General features: G+C 38.6%; 2 protein-coding genes across 6 annotated transcripts in view; one reads left to right on the forward strand and one right to left on the reverse strand.

Moving 5' to 3' along the window:
- Positions 1-276: 276 nt before the first annotated feature.
- Positions 277-21,190, reverse strand: part of LOC134816717 (intraflagellar transport protein 140 homolog) — a 33,141-nt gene continuing 12,227 nt past the window's right edge. For 2 of the 5 annotated variants that reach the window (XM_063825684.1, XM_063825683.1), the window contains exons 14-32: positions 21,113-21,169; positions 20,612-20,779; positions 20,219-20,347; positions 19,796-19,839; positions 18,956-19,021; positions 18,515-18,595; positions 18,235-18,320; positions 17,480-17,657; positions 16,526-16,716; positions 16,050-16,218; positions 11,912-12,003; positions 11,616-11,771; positions 8,894-9,067; positions 8,427-8,621; positions 8,028-8,229; positions 1,602-1,709; positions 1,172-1,338; positions 853-994; positions 277-554 (exon numbers count right to left, since the gene is read on the reverse strand). In XM_063825684.1, coding sequence (XP_063681754.1) covers positions 363-554; positions 853-994; positions 1,172-1,338; positions 1,602-1,709; positions 8,028-8,229; positions 8,427-8,621; positions 8,894-9,067; positions 11,616-11,771; positions 11,912-12,003; positions 16,050-16,218; positions 16,526-16,716; positions 17,480-17,657; positions 18,235-18,320; positions 18,515-18,595; positions 18,956-19,021; positions 19,796-19,839; positions 20,219-20,347; positions 20,612-20,779; positions 21,113-21,169 — 2,597 coding nt within the window. In that variant the 3' untranslated portion in view covers positions 277-362. The remainder of the gene's footprint in view (positions 555-852; positions 995-1,171; positions 1,339-1,601; positions 1,710-8,027; positions 8,230-8,426; positions 8,622-8,893; positions 9,068-11,615; positions 11,772-11,911; positions 12,004-16,049; positions 16,219-16,525; positions 16,717-17,479; positions 17,658-18,234; positions 18,321-18,514; positions 18,596-18,955; positions 19,022-19,795; positions 19,840-20,218; positions 20,348-20,611; positions 20,780-21,112; positions 21,170-21,190) is intronic. The other 3 variants (XM_063825686.1, XM_063825685.1, XM_063825687.1) reach the window with 2 other exon arrangements.
- On the forward strand, positions 12,567-15,622 carry LOC134816794 (dynactin subunit 5-like). The gene is made up of 7 exons (XM_063825788.1): positions 12,567-12,633; positions 12,789-12,872; positions 13,020-13,121; positions 13,355-13,468; positions 14,982-15,121; positions 15,326-15,473; positions 15,594-15,622. The coding sequence occupies exons 1-7, from the start codon at positions 12,567-12,569 to the stop codon at positions 15,620-15,622; spliced, it is 684 nt and encodes a 227-aa protein (XP_063681858.1).

The following is a 21,190-nucleotide window of genomic DNA, read 5'->3' on the forward strand; positions in this document are numbered from 1 at the left end:
TTAGCTGTAACATAATGTCTGAAGGTTGGATATGCTTTAAATTTTTGGGACACTTTCCTTGTAAGTCTATGAGTAAGTTTACCAATTTTTGTTGCAATTTGAGGTCGGGAAGGATACTTAATATCTATTTGTTTGAAGAAAATTGTGCTGGCCGAAATTAGCGCTAAAAAACCATCCTACAGTCGGCACGCGCAGCTCACTGTCGATGGCGCACTACCTACTGTTAACAAACAAGTTTCTGTACGATTTAAAGTTTTTCAAATTTTATAGCAACTTCATTTGCAATTTGACTGAAATAATAACTTATGCAAAACTTCTGTGAAGTGTCACTTCTTCTCAAAGTTCTCAAGAATTCACCCCACTCAGAATCCAAAGTCCTCAGGTATGTCTTCTTCTATCTCCTCATCTATTCCAGAAGTATCGGCAGCTCCGTCCAGAGCCGGCTCATCCAGTCCCACATTCCTCTTGATCTGCTCCAGCACAGTATTGTTGACGTAGTACGCCAGAGAAGCGTTTGGTAGTCGCTGCTTCAGCTCTTGTACCAAGTGGTACGCCTGGGAAGATACGTCTTTATTGAATTTTCATTATATTATAATTATAAACTCTCTTTCCTTTGTCGATAAAAATTAAATTAAATTTTAATATCCAATATTTATTTTTTGTAGATATTTTAGGTTGGTTTGGCAGGGATTGATTAGCATACAGAAATCAAATTCAAATGAAAGGGAAAATTTCCGCTCGAAAACTATTTTCCTTATAAGCAAGTTGGCTCCCTGTTATTGTTAAAGAGAGATTTAGAGCACTTACTCCAAAATTGTCGGAGTTTAAGTTAAAGTGAAAGTGAAAGCTAACCTTCTGAAAATCGGCAGTGCTAGCGTAGTGCTCGATCATAAAGCCGTATATGTCCCCTGACCTAACCCCAGTGTCCAGGTCAGTCTCTTCCAGCAGCACCATACACTGTCTCATTGCTTCCTCAGTGTCTTCTTCGTACGATCTGGAAGGGTGCCAGCATTAGCTGATTATCTTTATATTGAATTTGATTCGGGTAAAGGAAGTGAGAGTCTCTAGTCTCCACTCAGTCAAAATTCGTCAGATATCAGAATAATTAATACTCAAAAATTATTATATTGTTTGGTTAATGTTAGTAATACAGTGTACAACAGGTTCAAACCTCCTAGCCTGAACAAATTTCTTCAGTAGAGATATTCTCCTCTTCAGGAAGTTAATCTTAGCCTCTTGAGTGGAAACGTCCTGCATTTTCGCTTTGTTCATACATTTCAGGGCTTCAGAAAGTGCCCCCAAAGCTTTCTCGTAGTTCTGATACTCGTCAATCTCCACCTGATTGTGTTTGATAATTTAGCTACATAAACATCTCATCAACGGTCAGCTTCATCTTTCAAATTACACAATACTCGGCTGATAAAATTATAAGCAAAACCAAATAAAAAAGTTAATCCATAAACTGCTTCACTAAACACTCACAATCAACAATCGTCAAGAAAAAATGGTGGTGCTGTTCAACTTCAACTAATTAAATATAATATCAATTAAATATATACTTGATTCTAACGTAATTAAATAGATATCTATTATCTATTAACCTGAGCACAAGCATCGTAGAAACCAGACAATGACTCCAGGGCTTTGCCTTTAGTGTAGAAAGTTATGATGTTCTTCATGATCTCGGGATCTTTTCTCCAATCCAATCTCTGAAATGGAGTTGCCGGTAAAATTGAAGTAATTGTTTAAATTTCATTGAAGCAATTAGCAGCGCTGGTCGCTTTTTGGCGCGCAACGAATAAGAATATTTCTAACTCTAAGGAGTACTCTCGATTCAGGTAGTTCACCAAAAAGTTCAGTTTCAGCTTCAATTCAGTACACACTTTCGAAATTTGTATAGTTTTATAATCTCAACAAAGTTATTTTTGCTGTGGTAAACCCGTGCATGTAACGTATTATATGTGACATGTGTCACAATAATTGTATTATACAAGGTGGTCTAAATTTTGACTATAATTATGTGTGAGTACAACACACTAAACTAGGTTGTATGTAGTATTAGTATTATATGACTATTAGATTTTAAGAATAACGCAATTTATAAATCTTGTTTAGTAATAGTTTTCATTTCGAGTACATTGACAAAGCAGAGCCAGAACTGTTTTGTTATGAATATCATAGAAAACACAATAGATGAACCGAACCTTGTGAAAAAAGAATCGTGTAAATACAGCAAATATGAAACGTACTACATTAAAATTATTATCCCTAATATTAGAAAGTAAATATTCACATGAAATATGCATCAAAATAAAATATATAAGTCTCATGAATTCAATGCATTGTTGTATTAGCTCAGTGATAACCGATACCAGTGTAACTGTAAGTGTCCCTAATAATATCATTAGTGACCATCAATATCAGTTTAGGCTCACAGTTCACACACTCAGTACATGCGATTGAGAAATGTCACAGAGACTCTCAAATTGTCACAGAGACTCTCAAAGTTCCACATAGACTATCACAGTCCTATTTGAATTAATGACAACGCAGCCGACCTCACAGCTTGAGATATAACCTCGTGGTTTGGGGCGTCTTTAGAGGTACAGTGTGTGATAATCACACAACTATTTGTTGCGTGCATATGCACATATTCTTCCTCCTGAAATCCTACAAACACATCACCCCCGTCCCCAATAGGAAGGTAAACTGTTCCGTTCACTTGCAGACCACCCTCCTTCATGCTAAAATCCTGGTTTGCGAGCTCACGTCCTATTCTCTTGGCCTCGTCCCCTGTTATCTTAAGAGCGTTTTCGTGATCCGTCGAGCACCACATAGCCCCGTCTTTACCAAATATCATCCCTGAATCACAGAGCCCGTTAGTGGACGCCAGCAGAGATTCCAGATCCTTGTCCCAGGGATTTTTCGGCATAGCGGGAGGGTGCAGCTAGGGAGGAGTTAGGGTGCAGTTAGGGTGCAGCTAGGGAGGGGAGTTACTATTTGATTATACCACTAATTTTAGTGCGTTACTAATTGTGAAATCACATTACAAAGCTAGTATTTGCTAGAACTAATAATGTTAAAGTAAAGTAAATCTATATCAAGTTATAGAAAACACATGATACACAACCAGGAGCAACGTTTGACGTTTCATAAAGTAATAAGCATAACAGTCCAAGTTATTAAGGTTGCAGAGAAGCAACAAATTATAATAATCATATCATGGTTAGACTGTTAAGAAGCTACATTCCTACAGAGAGAGAGAGAGAGAGTGAGAGAGAGTGAGGAGTACCACATCTGCATTCCTACAGAGAGAGAGAGAGGAGCCCCAAATCTACACAGTGGTAGTGTATATATATATAGATATTATATATATAGAGATCTACTCTAGCTTGGCAAAGGGGGTTATGTAGGGATTCAATCTGGTGTAGTGGGGATTCAGTGGGTACAATTTACATGGCCAACTATTTACGAGAATTCGTAAATAGCGTTTTAAACTAATTACAATAAGTTACAAATCTATTGAATATTATATAATAATTATATTAATATTATATAATATTTTGAGTTCTAGTGGATAGATTACTGAGAGTACATGACACTGACAGTGTAAGGTGATATAGATGGGTACCCCGGACCCCCCCCCCCCCATCACCTCGACCATCTATACAATTAAGGCTTCATTTATTTTCACTTTCATTACAATAACCGCCGTATCTTTATTTACTACAAGCATTACAGTATCAATATTAAGTTTGATAACTGTTTTATTAAACAAACAACCTGACAGTTTATAGTAGTTGAACTGAAAGGTCTTCCCAGCCGGTTATTAAGAAGAATTACAATGTGAACTGTGAAGGAAATCTGGGTTGAATAGCGCGTGGAGAAATTATATTCAAAAGAGCGACACAAACGGAACACAAACGGAACACAAACGGAACAAAATTACATCACAAGAACAACATCAAACACTTCAAAAGGACAACACCGGGGTTATAGCTCCTGTACCGCACAGGAATATAATTAGCCATGAAGTCACACTGTTCTGAATATCTGACATATTTAATATACGTGACACATTTAACGAGCGGAACGGTACTGTAATCGCTCACTTCATTCGTCAGGATTTCCATAATGACTCTAAATTACACTTGAAAGCGTTCCTAACACTGAAGATTAACATTTTTTCTGATACGAAGCCCCCCTGTTTTGTAAATGTGTGTTAACTGTTAATTCTTACATTTCTGACTATTAGATATTAGAGACAAAATATAAAAGCGTCCAACTCCCGAACGTTTCAGCGAAGACCGAGAACACACTGCTCAAGTGTTGAGAATTGAGATAATATAACTCTCAATCTTGTGAAATATAAATGTGATCCGAATTCGGGCAATTTTGGATTAATTGAAACCAGCTATAGTAAATGTGTTCCAGTTGGACTACAAATCGATAATTAACCTCCCATATAATCTGTATTCAACACGGATTGTTACTTGGAGCGCTCTATAGGGCCGTAAAGTCACATCGGGCCTTACAACACACATAACCCCGGCATGCGCAGGGATTATATTTCAATTTTTCCCGCGACGCGCGGGAAAAGTTTATAATAATTTCGAGTGCGAAGCACGAGGGATTATTATGAAAATAACCCCGACGTGCTTTAGCACGAGGGGTTATTTTAATATAACTTAAGCGTGCCGGTGTTATGTGTTATAAACCCCTCCGGGTTAGTGCTAGGACCAACAAATTTGACATTTTACTCTTAAATATAGCTATATGAGATCATTATGGAAAATATGAAATGGAATTGGGGACTACCAAATAAATACAACTAAGGTACTATGACTTTTGAAATTGGCGTTATATCTAAACATTATTCCTCAGTCAGAACGTTGAATGAATATGAATATCGATAAGGGGCGTCGAGTTAAGCCTGGCAAGCGATAAAAGCTAATAATGATATCGTGTCATGAAGTTTATCAAAGTAGACGACTATAATACATGGCTTATATCAAACACGACAAAATTAACCGAACCGGACAAAATCAAATGTAACCGTCGAGACAAGTTTTGGAACTGGTCCAATTAATGTAAGAGTTTAAGTAATGTAAGCAGTGTGCTGGAGTTTTGCCAGCGCCTGCAATTAGACCGATACGTAGATCGAGTGTATTTATAGTTCTTACGTTAAGCCATAGGTCACGTGACATTTTTTACCAATGCGCGTCGTAGTAGTTAGTCACGTGATACACGTCATCAAAACACGTGACAGTACGCGGTTGAAATTCTCATGGAATGTCAAAACAAAACAAATCTTGTTGAGCCAAATTAGCGGGGCGGGATTATAAAAGCTGTGCCGGGGTTATTTATTCAGCGGGAAAAAACTAACAGCGGGAGCCGGGATTATCAGAATCTATTTAGCGGGAGCCGGGATTATCAGAATCTTATTCTATCCCGGAGGGGTTTATAACCCCATAATATGATGGTCGCAAAAAGCTGCCAAAATATGCAAGTATTTCGGTCAAACAGCACACTGATTACTGAGCGTACATCTCTAAAATAAGCGGTAAATTAGATAGCCCGTTTTCATGACAACTAGCCCGTTTACAAAGGCAAAGGAGCTGTTCTCGAATCAATTTGTCAAGAAAACAAATAGGAATCAGCCAAAACAGCATGTTAGTGGTCAGTAAAGCAATCCTTTTCGTGATAATAGGAAAGATCTGATCAATTCCCATTTGCTGATTCATCAAATACCCACCACACCCAAAGATATGGCTTTTTAAAATACAATCATTAAAAACTTAGAAGTTTGTTGTCATCGATAAATTAAACTCGAGACAGGGTCCACGGTGGTGCTATTTGATGTGGAAAAATTAGGAAATTACTGATTTTGAAATTCCTCGAACATATTTTGACAAAGGGTTTCTACTTTCTAGCTTTTATATATGAAATCCCTCGGTGTCAAATTATAACGTGAGTTTCAGGAAAATGGAGAAAGTGTAGTTCTCTAACAAGCCCGATTGAATTAATATTTGTAGAAATACAGTTAGTAGAAGTTTAGAACCTCTATTTAAGTATTTACTGGACGTATAGGGGGAAAAGTACAGTACACACGGTACATAGACAACATGAAATGCGGTCGGATTCATTGTGTGGACGGCCGCTCAATTTCCTGATCTATGATCTTATGATGGCGTCTTATTCCGTATTGATATGCAAATCATTTCTATTTCTATGCAACCCTAAGCTTGTTGCTTATGCAAGCTGACACGGATCTGTGCATAATACTGACTCTAAATAAAGTGCAAAATATTTACATATCCGCCATTACACTGTATCTTCCACAAATAAGTAGGATCTGTGCAGTGTGCATGGTGAAAATGGACAATTTGCTTGACAATATTTTACTACACTGTCCTTCCCTTAGCTTCTTTGGAACCCTGTTAGAGTAAAACCAAATTATTGAGAACCTTACATAATACTATTGTATTAGTCCCGGCCGTAGGTACTAGTTTACTAGTGTGACCCGTACCTACGGCCGGGACTCCGCTATCGCAGTTGAAATACAAAAGTGACAGACAGACAGACAGACAGACAGACAGACAGACAAACAGACAGACATACATACAGACAGACAGACAGACAGACAGACAGACAGACAGACAGACAGACAGACAGACAGACAGACAGACAGACAGACAGACAGACAGACAGGCAGACAGACAGGCAGGCAGGCAGACAGACAGACAGACAGACAGACAGACAGACAGACAGACAGACAGACAGACAGACAGACAGACAGACAGACAGACAGACAGACAGACAGACAGACAGACAGACAGACAGACAGACAGACAGACAGACAGACAGACAGACAGGCAGACAGACAGACAGACAGACAGACAGACAGACAGACACCCTGGGATTATTAGTATTGATTGTTGTGTGATGTATCTGCAGGGTCTAAATTCGAAAGCTCAGTAATATTGCTCAGTAATTGCTCAGTAATTGCTAGTTCATCGACTACTGATAACACAAGGATTGGATACACCTCAATATTCCAATCAAAGTTTATCTCCTCATCTCCGCCTAGATAAATTCGAGCAGCATAAAAGCTCATTACATCGGCTTATCCGAAATGAATGAGTTAACAGGCAGGCAGGCCAGGTCACCAAGCTGTGATTGGTACAGGATTTATCCTGGTAATTATGCTCGGAGGATATCAGTGACGCGATTCCCACTTCAGTGTAAGCTGCAGTGTAGCTGTAATAGTCTACCGCCATTCGGAATGAGTGTTAACTTGCTTACCAGGCAATCATGATTTCCGCTTGGTACTCATCAGGTCTCTAAGAAAGCCAACAGTGTGCTGATATGCACTGTCATATGTACTTCCTAGAAGCAGCACACGGCCCATTTCGGACTTGCACGAGTTATAATTATATATTTAACGCTTATATAAACAGAAAATATAATACTCAACCGTCGTCAAATTGTACTGTATTAACTTTATAACAAAAATCACAGAATTAAAAGAGAATATCGCGCCTTAAATACCAGTTTGTCCACAGTCCATATAGTTCATAGGACAGTACACTGCAAGCCATCGAGGAATCTGGGAATCAGCATAGACCGTATAATATAACTGAGCATAGCATGGCATGACCGAGAAAAAAATACTTTTGTTACTCTTTTGTTTCCTTTAAAATTGATTTTTATACGTCCAGAATCTCATAATAAAGTATATAGTTTGATAAAATCAGTTCAAACTGGGTGCATCTAGCGGTCAGCCTGCCATAAATTTATCAAATTTAAAAATTACATCGAACGCTGTAAGAAGATGACGATCAGACCTCATTATATAAAATTATATGCTTGAATGATTGAAATTGTACTGTGCGTGAGACCTCGAGCGCGCGCGCCGGCCGCGCGGCAAACCATGCCACACTGACTTATGAAAAAATATATTTTCACGCAGAAAAACACGCCGCGTGTTACAAAATACAATATTTATACTGTGACCGACATCTTACCTGTAAATAGTTCGCTGCCATAACATATATTTCTTTTTGTCTGGACACACCAGCGAAGAATATGATCTTTTCAGTGTCCCCTGATTTGAGCAACGCTCGCATGGCTTTGACTCTGTTCCCAGCTTGTGTGAACTTCTTGGTTGCAAGATGGTATGCTCCTTGCAGCATACAACATTCTCCGATACGTTCGAATAGCACTTTCCTAAAAGATTATGTATCTAAGTAATAAGAAAGGTTTATTTTAACGTTTGAATCGTATCTAGAGAACTGAATATCCCGAAATCAATAACATCACGGCAGGTTAATCTATAACAGACTGATTGCAGCAAACAAACTTTAAGTTTGTTTTAAAATCGAAATTGCAAGATCGTAAAAGCCAATAAAATATTGATAACTAACTTGTACTCGGGTTCTGCATCCTTATCAGGACTTATCTGCTCAGCCAAATCCTCTGTTATCGAGATATGCTTATCTATACAGATATCTAGAGCTTCTAGATACTTCTTAGCAAGTAAAAGCAGATCTACAGCTTTGCTGTATTGTTGGTGTTCCAAGAAGAATTGAGCGCAAGTGTGTAGTGTTTCTGGCTCGACACTGTGATATATAATGGGTTATGTGTCTTTTTTAAAGATTGAAACCAAACAATTAATAAAGACCCGATCGAATGTAAGAAAACGTATCACATTTTATAAAATGTTGCCTAAATATAATGCTAGTATTAAATGAACACACCGTGGATATTGTAATGAAAGTGAAAATGAAGCTTTCACATTGGAGACGGTCGACTGGGATGCATTCATATCACCTAATATATCATGATATCCGATCATTTCCACTTTAACATAAAATTAACCAACTTCACCAACCTATCATCCAGATTGCTAGTGATGTGTTGCAGGGCAGTGAACTGCTGGTGCTCAAAGGCCAGCTCCAGGGCCTTGCCAACCTGGCCTGCTTTGTGATACAACATTATCGCTTTATCCCAGTTAGAGCCTGTTTCTTCGTAGTAATGTGCACATATCGTCATGTCGTCTTCCGTGCTGTGATACAGCATGTTTTACCATACACGGGGGTGAATAAAATAATTGAGATGGACTGACTTCTCGTTTTTCAGATAACACTATATTTTGATATATCCTTTTTGGCTGCTTTTATGGCCTTTTGACAAGAAAAATTATTCAAACAATATACACATAATATAACAATTACCCTATATAAAAATTCAATATAAATTCAATAGAAAACTAAATAAAATTTATAAACACCCTTTAAGTACATAGTATAAGTAAGCCAGTTTAAAGAACTGGCTCCAAATTTATATCTAATTCTGCTATTTTTACTGCACTACTACCTTTCAACCCTCTCTCTCCTCTAAGAGCTATGACTGTTGTTCTCAATAGGTCAAATCTTACGCTCTTCCTAATAAATGTCATTTTGATATATTGATGGAACTTTTATTTAAAGTCGTGATAATTGAGTTATAAAAATATGAGCCTAATAGAGAAGAGTGGTTACTTACGGTGGTAACTAGTAACTAACCTGTACAGTATGTTTCTGAGTGGTTACTTACGGCGGAAACTAGTAAATAACCTGTACATAGCGTAGCTGGGTGGTTACTTACGGTGGAAACTAGTAACTAACATGTACAGTATGTAGCTGAGTGGTTACTTACGGCGGAAACTAGTAAATAACCTGTACATAGCGTAGCTGGGTGGTTACTTACGGTGGAAACTAGTAACTAACATGTACAGTATGTAGCTGAGTGGTTACTTACGGTGGTAACTAGTAACTAACATGTACATGGCGTATCTGAGCCGTTACTTACGGTGGTAACTAGTAACTAGCATGTACATAGCGTAGCTGAGTGGTTACTTACGGTGTTAACTAGTAACTAACCTGTACATAGCTTAGCTGAGTGGTTACTTACGGTGGTAACTAGTAACTAACCTGTACATAGCGTAGCTGAGTGGTTACTTACGGTGGTAACTAGTAACTAACCTGTACAGTATATATAGCTGAGTGGTTACTTACGGTGGTAACTAGTTACTAACCTGTACATAGCGTAGCTGAGTGGTTACTTAAGGTGGTAACTAGTAACTAACTTGTACAGTATATATAGCTGAGTGGTTACTTACGGTGGTAACTAGTTACTAACCTGTACATAGCGTAGCTGAGTGGTTACAAACCAAGGGTATTCCTATGGGTGGAAATTCAAGTTCCCCTATAGCTGATCTCACTGTTGGCAAAAAGGAATTTAATTATATGAAACGTTTACTTCAGGAAAAGAAAATGGGATTAGCAAAGATATTATCCAATAATAAACGATATGTTGACGATTTATCTATTATTAACTACCTTTACTTTCATAAATTGATTAAAGATATTTATCCTAATTCATTGGAGATGGAGCGAGCTGGTTCCAATAATAAAATCATTAACTACCTTGATTTAAATATTAATATTTCCACAGAAGGACTAGAAATATCAGTGTATAACAAAACTGATGATTTTAATTTTCATGTTGTATCCCTTACATTTCCTCACAGTAACATCCCAACCGAGGTTGGCTACAACGTTTTTTCAAGTCAAGTTCTTAGATATGGTAATGTTTGCACTAGATTGGATATCTTTACCTCCCATCTTCACAAAATATTCAAAATTCTAATTGATAGAGGATATAGCCGTGATAGACTGATTAAAGGCATTAAACGTTGTCTGAGGAAATATGATAACGTTTTCAGGAAGTTCGGTATTCTAGATGACCGTAACATTATTAAAGAACTCCCCTGATATCTTTTGATTTATTGAAACACGGGTACTAACTCTGCTAAACTGAACAAATTCTGAAACTTAGGTGAATAAGTGTACAACGTGCTAAACCGAAGTTCAGACTGACCAGTGAAAATGGGCGAGCGTACCAAGTGTCATTTTAATTAGAAGTTTTAGTCAGTGATTTATTATTGAAGCTTGTAATTACAATATCTAATGCTCCTATAAATACTTTAATTAATTGTTTGTCCCGTTATTCTTTTTCCTTCCTCTTTTCCTTGTCATCCCCTTTAGTTTTAAGATTCTTGCTATAAATGGCTACAGCTAACATTATTAATGCTAAGTACCAAACAACAAGTGGGAGGTGGATCGTTGGTACCATTAAATCGATTTAACACCGCAATTCCAGTCGCAAGCCTGGGACCACTACTAGCATATAGTCTCAACATCTACAAAGCTGCCATATAGCCTGACTGACAATTTTCTCGACTGACTGACAATGTTTCTTCTTTTTCCCCATTTAGAATACAAAGATTAGTACATTTTAGCTTATGATTAATATTATATTTTTACCTATAGTTTACTTAGATTACGGTGGTAACTAGTTACTAACCTGTACATGGCGTATCTGAGTGGTTACTTACGGTGGTAACTAGTTACTAACCTGTACATGGCGTAGCTGAGTGGTTACTTACGGTGGTAACTAGTAACTAACCTGTACATGGCGTAGCTGAGTGGTTACTTACGGTGGTAACTAGTAACTAACTTGTACAGTATATATAGCTGAGTGGTTACTTACGGTGGTAACTAGTTACTAACCTGTACATAGCGTAGCTAATAAGTTCGCTGTCCAGCTGATTAGCTCTACATATTCTGGTAGCGTTAGTGTAAGCCTGAGCTTTGCCGTAAAACTGCACTGCTTCAGCAAATCTCTCCTGGTTCTCCAGCTGTCTTGCTAAGTGGTAACACGCCGCCCTGAACAAAACCACTAGTAATATTATCTAACATTTTGTAATGAATTTGAAATTTATGTTGTATAATAACCAAGCTCTTTATAAAGTTAATAAGTCAATAAGTTAAAATAAGTTAATAAGTTAATGAGTTAATAAGTTAACCTGTCGTTAGTATTAGAAGCGATGGAGATGGCCTCGTCAAACCTCCCACAGTAGCACCATATCCTTACAAACGACATTATATCTTCAGCTGCCTGTAAATAATGATTAAGCTATATTACAGATTAATACAGATTAAAACAGATTATCAATGTGCGTTTTCGTGCTATATAATACGTCATTATTAGCTCACATTTACGACTGGATTTTCTTTGAAATTAATATTAATGGCTACGCTTTAAAATTGATTCAACGTAAATTCTGTAATACTACTAAATACTAATACATCTTATAGTTCTTATCATAAACACGTTGCTCAGCCCAAAAAGTATAATTGCATACAATCAATTTGTAATACCTAATTAACCATTTTCCGGGACACTAATTGAGGAAAAGGGAGTTCACGACGCGACTGGAGTAACACTTACTGAATGTACTGAATGTACTGAAGTAACTCCAAGCGGACGGTTTTCATTGCTTAACTTGCCAGTAATCAACTTTGTTTTAAACGATAAACTCCTTTCACAAGACGCTCCCATCGCACTGATCCAGAATATTTCCCAACGCTTGAGACCGCACAACTACCGCACAACTACCGCACAACTACCGCACAACTACCGCACAACTACCGCACAACTACCGCACAACTACCGGGAAAATGCTGGCTAGTTATGAAGTGGAACGGGAGATCTTCACTTACAATAAACAAGAGTTTATCACCACTGGTAATTCAAGAGTAGAATGTTATACCAATTATACATGTGGATTCTGGTGGGGAGGTGAAGCATATTTTTTGACACGTCATCATCTTTTTCGATCATCGTTTGTGATGCTGAATGTAATAGTTTGTTCGATGTTGACTTTCTTACGATTTTCTAAGCGAGCGGTAATAAAGTATCAAGACGGAGTGTTCTCTGTGGATCTCAGAATATTGTCATCAATGGGAAGACTATCATCAAGGCTGGTAGTGTACTGCTAACTTGCTAATTTATTATTTCTATTCGTTTCACATGAGTCGAATTAGTAAATGAATTACTTCGGGAATTAGAAATGAATTGATTTTGAACCTGTCAAGAGTCAGTGCTTGGCGTTTGAAGGTTTTTGTTTTCAGGTTGCATGATACGTGGGGATTTAGCAAATATCAAGCTTGGTAAATACTGTACTCTAGAGGAAGGAGTAGTCATTAGACCGCCCTTCAAAAAGTTTATTAAAGGTTTTTATCTTTTATTTCTTGTCCTGCAGCCGATTTAATTTCGTTTAAATACATAAAATAGAAAAATTATAATTTCAAACTTGGACAAGAGTCTTAAAACACCCTGTATATAGAAAAAATATCAATATTTGAGTTCATTTTAACTAACTACTCTCCAAAAATTAAAAACTAACTATGTTTAACTAAAATATGATAAGAATGTTGATACTGTGATTCACCACACAACCCCCCAGGGTGTGCATTCTTCCCGATACAACTAGGAGACTGCTGTCTTGTGGGGGAAGGGACCGTGGTACATGCTGCTACCGTTGGAAACTTCATCAGATTCGGCAAAAACTGCTACATCGGTCAGTTTCCGCTTTTAATTTTATCAGAGTATCAGAGAATGCTCTAAAGATACAATGTTCATAGTGGAAGTCTGCAATCTAGCGCTCTACTTTAACTAGTTTGCTGCAATCTAGCACTCTACTTTAAGTAGTTTGCTGCAATCTAGCACTCTACTTTGAGTAGTTTGCTGAAATCTAGCACTCTACTTTAATTACTAGTTTGCTGGAATACACGATATCAGTTCAGATAGAACCGTTTGAGCGTTTGAGAGCTCCAGAGGCACATATTAGGTGCGATGGGTGCGGGATCGCACAATTTACCGTTTTCCGCACATTTCCGCATAATTTATTGTTTTCCGCACACTTTGTAATTTTCTGCATATTTCCGCATAATCTAGCATTTTCCACGTAATTTCGCATAATTTTGAAATTTTCGCGTCAATATTTTCGAGTGTAAAAACCAAAACATGTTAAAAGTCGGGCCCTTTTAGGACCGTGACTCAGGCCCTTTTAGGACCGTGACTCAGGCCCTTTTGGGACCCTGACCCAGGCCCTTTTGAAACTCATACCTAGGCCACGTGACCCAGTTACCACGTGACCGGTGACCCAGGCCCTTTCGGGACCCTGACCCAGGCCCTTTCGGGACCGTGACCCAGGCCCTTTCGGGACCGTTACCCAGGCCCTTTCGGGACCGTGACCCAGGCCCGTTTGGAATTCATACCTCGGCCACGTGACCCAGTTACCACGTCACCCAGGCCCTTTCGGGACCCTGACCCAGGCCCTGTCGGGACCGTGACCTAGGCCACGTGACCCAGTTACCACGTGACCCATGCCCTTTCGGGACCATGACCCAGGCCCTTTCGGGAACGTGACCGAGGCCCTTTCGGGACCGTGACCCAGACCGTTATGGAACCCTCGTCGTTACCGTACTTCGATCATACTTGCAGCCCTTTTATCGGGTAATGAGCTCTATTCGTTGTAGCGTTGGCTTTATATAGTGGGCTTAATGGATCTTGGATCGAATGGTTTACAAGTACTGACGATCAATGCCAACAAGCGTGTCACATATTTGCGATCACGTATGGGATCTGATCGACTCTATCAAGAGGCGTCTTCAAATAACTGTCTCCTGATCTCTACCAGATCAAGTCACTGTTCTCAGATAATTGAATCTCAATATAGGTTCAATCATGGTCTTAGTAAAGAACTACACCCTCAGTAACACATAAACAGACCTATTTTTGATAAGAGCGGCGGTTATACGTTTAGAATTTCCAAAGTCCTTCAGAAAATGCAAAAGAAAACCGCACAATTCCCGCACAAATTTCGAAAAAATCGTCGCACATTTGCCGCATAATTGGTAAACATTTACCGCACCTTACCGCACATTTTACCTTTATAGTCGGGTGCGGTACCGCATAATTTCGATTTTCTACCGCACCTAATACGTGCCTCTGGAGAGCTCTGTCAACGCTCACTCTCATGAAAATGGTTTTTTCCACTTCAAATTCTCCGCTTTACCAATACCTTGTAGGAAGGCGATGTATAGTTAAAGACTGTGTGGTAGTTGATGAAGGAGCAATAGTGAAGGACGATACAGTCATGCCACCATTCACCAGGTGGGCTGGGTCTCCCGCTAAAATAATTGAGGAGCTTCCTGAATCCATGGCATACGTTAGTTTGGAATTGTCAACTACTTAACTGCATTGGTGCTCTTATCAGAAAAAATGCAGTGTTTTGATGAGTATCAGTTTTCGATAGATATCAGCAATTTAAGATTGAAATGTCCTATTATTCTATTTAATTTGACATTTTTCATAGTAGAATCTATTGTTCAATAAGTTTTACGAAATTTTCCAAGTAAATATTTGAACACAGGTGCTTGGAGAAGACTCGCAGGAGTACTATGAAAAGTTCGTGCCAGGAGCGGACGTAGGACCTGGATGGGGCTCCGCTGTGAGGAGGATATCCGCTGTTAGGCTTTTATCTGGCGTTAAAAAACCAGAACCTGTCAGTCAACTTCCAGGTTAGAATTTACTTTCAATATTATTATTGTGAGGAACAACTTGTTGCTTTATTTAATTTTATTTGCTTCTTTTAGTAAATTTATGTCAGCGAATTCGTGAATAAGTGAACATATTTTCAGGAGAGAAGGCGGTGCAAGAGGATGGTTAGTGACATTTAGTGAACATCAATCACTGAAGTAAGAACTTGAAGTTATGTACGCCGACATCTCCACCATAGCCAGAACAATTTTACGGGAAATTTGACGTTATGAATTTGAATTTTGGCAATTATTAGAAACGATTATTATATACCATGAAACGATTCGTCTACCCGCCTATTTTGATTGTTTAACTTGTTTGATGTATTATTATTATTACAAGCATTAAAATATAAGTTATCAATTAATATCGAGTTATTAACCTGATTAAACTAATGAACCTGATTAACTATTTAAGTTACTAACCTGATAAAACTGGAGAGCAGAGTTATTTAATTAGTTAATTAGTTATGAACTAATTAAGTTACTAACCTGATAAAACTGAAGAGCAGAGTTAGTTAATTATTTAATTAATTATTAACTAATTAAGTTACTAACCTGGTAGAACTGGAGAGCAGAGTCCATCTCCCCGTTACTCTCCAAATACTGTGCCCACCATCCCAGTAACTTCTTATCTTTACTCTTTATAACGTACGCCTCAAGCTCCTGCACGTTTTCAAACAGCATGCGCGGCACTTCAAACCTGTGTGTCTCGCTTTTTTCGTATCTGGGGGGAGTAGTTAGATTCTAACAACTGTCTAAGTTAGAGCTACTTAGTATTTATTAATAGTTTGTAGTTAGATTCAAGTTGTTGTAATGTTAGCCGGGGGATTTCCAGTTATTAGATAAGAAAGTCCCAGGACGTTCTGTATCCAGGGGCTAGATTTGGTTAGTTCTTCAGGGGTTTGTTACAGATTTGGGGTGAGGAATGAGGGTTAGCGCTTTGGAAGTTTAGAGAGAGTCAGGGTTATCAATCTGTATTCTGTAGCAGGTCGCGCTAAGATAACCAAGTTATCAAGATAACAATAATAAACCCGTTGATAGCAGCCCCGATATCGCCGCTGAGTTCACAGTGACGCGCAAAGTTGTAGTAGGTAGAGCGGAGGTGGATCCTGTCGTGTCTCTCCGCAACTGCTATTGCTTTGCTCCACTGGTTGTTTGCTTGGTACAGTTTGTTGAGCAGGTCGTATCTTCCACACGATGTGTACAGTTGTTCTGCCTCTTCCTGGTAAAGTTGGTTATTTTAATTACTACTATATTAAGCGAAAAAACCATTCCCTTGAGCATTACACTAAGTACGAAAATGGAATGATTTTTTATTTTATCTCAGAAATTAGAGCCATTTAAAATCCAAACATTATTTTCAACTCACCCTGTACTGTGTACATTACATATTTTAACAAGAATTTCGCCGCGGTTAAACCACGCACGATCAATTTTCCCTACCATGCACTTGTACCATTAATTCTTTTGAGTGAAAAATGTGACTGGAAAAAAGTGCACCATATTTACATACTATGTTTTTTATAAATGAGTGGGATTCGTGCATGGTAAAAATTGACAATTTATTTGACCAATGCAGCGCCGCGCATCAACAATAAATGAATCCAGAAAATTGCGGAAAATAACTTTGCGAAGGAGGAATTTCACTGTAATTAATTAACACATGGCTAGCGTCGCGCGCAGCATAACAGACGCTTCCTATACACTTAATTATAGGGGAGTGGTCTATATTTCGAAGGAGCAGACTTTTGTCATCATCGCAGGTCCATCGGGCCACCTCATATATCCAAACCCGATTACTTATTCCCTACGATCTTTTTGCCTTCGGCAAGAGCAGGGAAAAAAATTGATTGCGGGAAAAACGAGTGAATGAGGTAATATCATATTATCGATCTCTCGTTAACATATCTACTAAGCAATTAAACACCTCCCCGCCAGTATCCACCTTATTTAATGGGGCCGGGGACCTTATTTAAAGCTCTTACCAACATTCCCAGTTGTATAGCCAGCATTGCGACACGTGCATTAAGTTCTGTCTCGTGCGCACAGTCACGTAGCGCTTGCGCTCCTCTGGCGTGGCCCATGTGTCCCAGACAAAGTGCGGCTACGTCTAGTCTTCTAGTCTTCACGCACATCTTAGCCATGTTCTCCCACACCGTCTCACTGGAGGGTGGTTATCAGTCAGGTGGTTGACAGTCACGTGGTTGACTGTCACGTGGTTGACTGTCACGTGGTTGACTGTCACGTGGTTGACTGTCACGTGGTTGACTGTCACGTGGTTGACTGTCACGTGGTTGACTGTCACGTGGTTGACTGTCACGTGGTTGACTGTCACGTGGTTGACTGTCACGTGTTTGACTGTCACGTGTTTGACTGTCACGTGGTTGACTGTCACGTGTTTGACAGTCAGGTGGTTGACAGTCAGGTGGTTGACAGTCAGGTGGTTGACAGTCACGTGGTTGACAGTCACGGTGGTTGACTGTCACGTGGTTGACTGTCACGTGGTTGACTGTCACGTGGTTGACTGTCACGTGTTTGACAGTCAGGTGGTTGACAGTCACGCGGTTGACAGTCACGTGGTTGACTGTGACAGTCACGTGGTTGACTGTCACGTGGTTGACAGTCAAGTCACAAGTTAAGGGTGTTCATTGAACATTGTTTACAGATTAAATTATTATATGAGTTCAGTGAACACTATTTAATATATTTTGTTATTTGCTATTTATTGACATAATATTACCTTTTGATGAGTTTGATGGCTTTAAAAGCTTCGTCCAGGTTTCCTATTGTCAAATGATAAGCGAAATCCAACATTGCCTGCCTCACCTGCAAGAACAAATAATGGAGTTATTATTAGAATTGATATTAAATTTATCTTAATTTATAGGTATCAGCTAAATTTATGCAGGATTATTCTAAAATTTTAAAACTAAAGGAAAACTGTTTGTAAACAAATTTAGATCTCACTGAAGGAGAGATAAATTAATATAAGTGATTGGCAGCTAGGAGAAATAATATACCTCAAGGTTAGACTTCTCAAGTCCGACAAAGTTTCTCATCGTAACAGCAGACACTCTCTCCTTCAGCCCTTCTGTCCGCGTCTGAGGGCATCACAGTTTAACAATGTTAGTTTATTGTGATTTTATCGTAATTATGTAATTATGTAATTATGTAATTATGTAATTATGTAATTATCGTATCTTAGCAATTAATGCTTTTAGATCTAAAACACGATCTTTTGATATCTCGAAAAGAACTTCATTTCTATGACGTGGGACAAATGTAAGTTTTTTGAATAAAAATAAAAATTGGAACGTATTATCTAATGTAATTGTCTAATGTAATTATCTAATGTAATTATCTAATGTAATTATCTAATGTAATTGTCTGATGTATCTAATGTAATTATCTGATGTAAGTATCTAATGTAATTACGTAATTATCTAATCATCTAAACCCACCTCCCCTGTTGTTTCCCCATTGGACACTGTACTGACCGTGCCATCTGCTTTCTGTATATCTTCGGGCTATACATACATTCATTAATAGAGAAATATTCAACACAACATTCAATAATCTAAGTTAACAAATGTAACAAGATTATGGTGCTGGCAATCAGCGCGAACGTGCAGTTTCTGTGAAACACGTGCCAAGACACGTGCAGTTTCTGTGAAACACGCGCCAAGACACGTGCAGTTTCTGTGAAACACGCGCCAAGACCCGTGCAGTTTCTGTGAAACACGCGCCAAGACACGTGCAGTTTCTGTGAAACACGCGCCAAGACCCGTGCAGTTTCTGTGAAACACGCGCCAAGACCCGTGCAGTTTCTGTGAAACACGCGCCAAGACATCAAAACAGTGAAATAAATACACGTGTGTCTGGAAAACTAACATCGAGGAGCTTAAGAAATATGCACCGTGCGCAGCTAAGAGAATCATGCCACATGTTGCATAAAGAAGGAATGTGCATTGCACGTGCAGCGTGAGAAGATGCATGCAAAAGGGTTGAGAGAGGTTGATGATATCATGACAGTACCGCTTTATGAAGATAACCATGATGAACGAAAAAGCATATCATTATTGAGAACTATTTTTATGAACGTTGGACAAAGTCGAAGAAAGGTCAGCAGAAATCGAAAGAAACAATCGAGGGTAATATTCGAAGGTAATCATCCGCAACATAAACATTTAACATATTAATGTTAAACATATAATATGTGGACATCATTTTACGACTAGTGCTAGTGTTTATGTTGCAGATGATTAAGCAAACTATTAACTTAGAAATTTGAAACATCTCACCTGCAATATAAAGTAAAACGAAGGTACGCTTACACCCAACAACTCTGAAAAATATTATTATGATAACCTAGCAACGTAATCAACATTTCAATTATCTCGTTATTATGTGATGTCGCAAGTTGAATAGTAAATTATTTTACTAAAAAGGTTACAGGTATTGCCGGTTACTAGCCAGGTTACTAGCCAGGTTACTAGCCAGGTTACTAACCAGGTTACTAACCAGGTTACTAACCAGGTTACTAACCAGGTTACTAACCAGGTTACTAACCAGGTTACTAACCAGATTACTAACCAGGTTACTAACCAGGTTACTAACCAGGTTACTAACCAGGTTACTAACCAGGTTACTAACCAGGTTACTAACCAGGTTACTAACCAGGTTACTAACCAGGTTACCAAACTATAAGGAACCGGGTTACTAACTGTAAAAGCCAGGCTCCATGGGAAAGCTGTCATGAAGGAGCACTCCGTTATCGGAGGTAGCGAACAGGGAAACAATCCTATCATCCAACTCTGGCGTCTTCTCCGCGGAGGACTTGGTCCGGAACACACCTGTTATTGTTACAAAAGTGTCACGTGACATATTATAGTATATATGGTGTTATCCTTCGTTTTATCACTGAGAGTTCAGCGAATAGAAAGGGAATTTAGAAACAATGATAACTTCATATTATGTTGTGTTGTTAGTTCTTGGTACATCGGTACTAATCTTAAAATGCTCTAAAATCGTTAGAATCAGTGCTAAAACTTTGATATTTAATATTTTATACGAGACGTGACAAGAAATAGGTTAAAATATAATAAACAATATGTTACCAGAAGGGGTGGGTTTCTTGATGTGAGTTTTCTCATTAATCTCCACTGACAGAGGAGAAGCCTGTACCACAAGTAGCCGGGGGTCTAGAGGGTCCCAGAGCACTTCCTTGGGGTACCGCCTGGAGACGTCCTCCGAGTTGCTCTGCTCTACTGCTGCTGCTTCCACTCCTGAACAAACAGTCATGTGAACAGTGAAGGTGAAAACGACACGGTTACTATAGTCACACAATAGGTAATATGGTAGGTTATAAATTTTAACAGCCGTTATGGTTAACATTTACATTCCCCGAGTCTTTAAACCGATGATAGATTAATTACACCAGGTATATCAGCTAAATAAACTGGAGAAAACTGGCAACTACACTGACACAGCAAAAGTTCGACAATTTTCTATCAGACGACGGCAGAGTTCCATGTATATAGTACATACGACAATATCACATGTTACATGGTACATTAACAGGCACAACAACGGAATATAAGACGTCACCATGGTCTCACCAGTTTTCTCATCGGGATTTACAAAACACCCGGTAATGAGATCCTCGTAGTCCATGTCTGTTTTAAACAAAAGTTATT

The sequence above is a fragment of the Bolinopsis microptera genome, chromosome 6 (assembly GCF_026151205.1).
Source record: "Bolinopsis microptera isolate Bmic1 chromosome 6, MBARI_Bmic_1.0, whole genome shotgun sequence".
Classification (NCBI taxonomy): Eukaryota; Metazoa; Ctenophora; class Tentaculata; order Lobata; family Bolinopsidae; genus Bolinopsis; species Bolinopsis microptera.

Excerpts from the sequence above, each read along its gene's own strand:
- LOC134816794 (XM_063825788.1), top strand. The coding sequence starts at position 12,567 with ATGCTGGCTAGTTATGAAGTGGAACGGGAGATCTTCACTTACAATAAA. Across the intron at positions 12,634-12,788 it reads ACAAGAGTTTATCACCACTG|CGAGCGGTAATAAAGTATCA; the intron begins GTAATTCAAGAG and ends CGATTTTCTAAG. Across the intron at positions 15,122-15,325 it reads TTCCTGAATCCATGGCATAC|GTGCTTGGAGAAGACTCGCA; the intron begins GTTAGTTTGGAA and ends ATTTGAACACAG.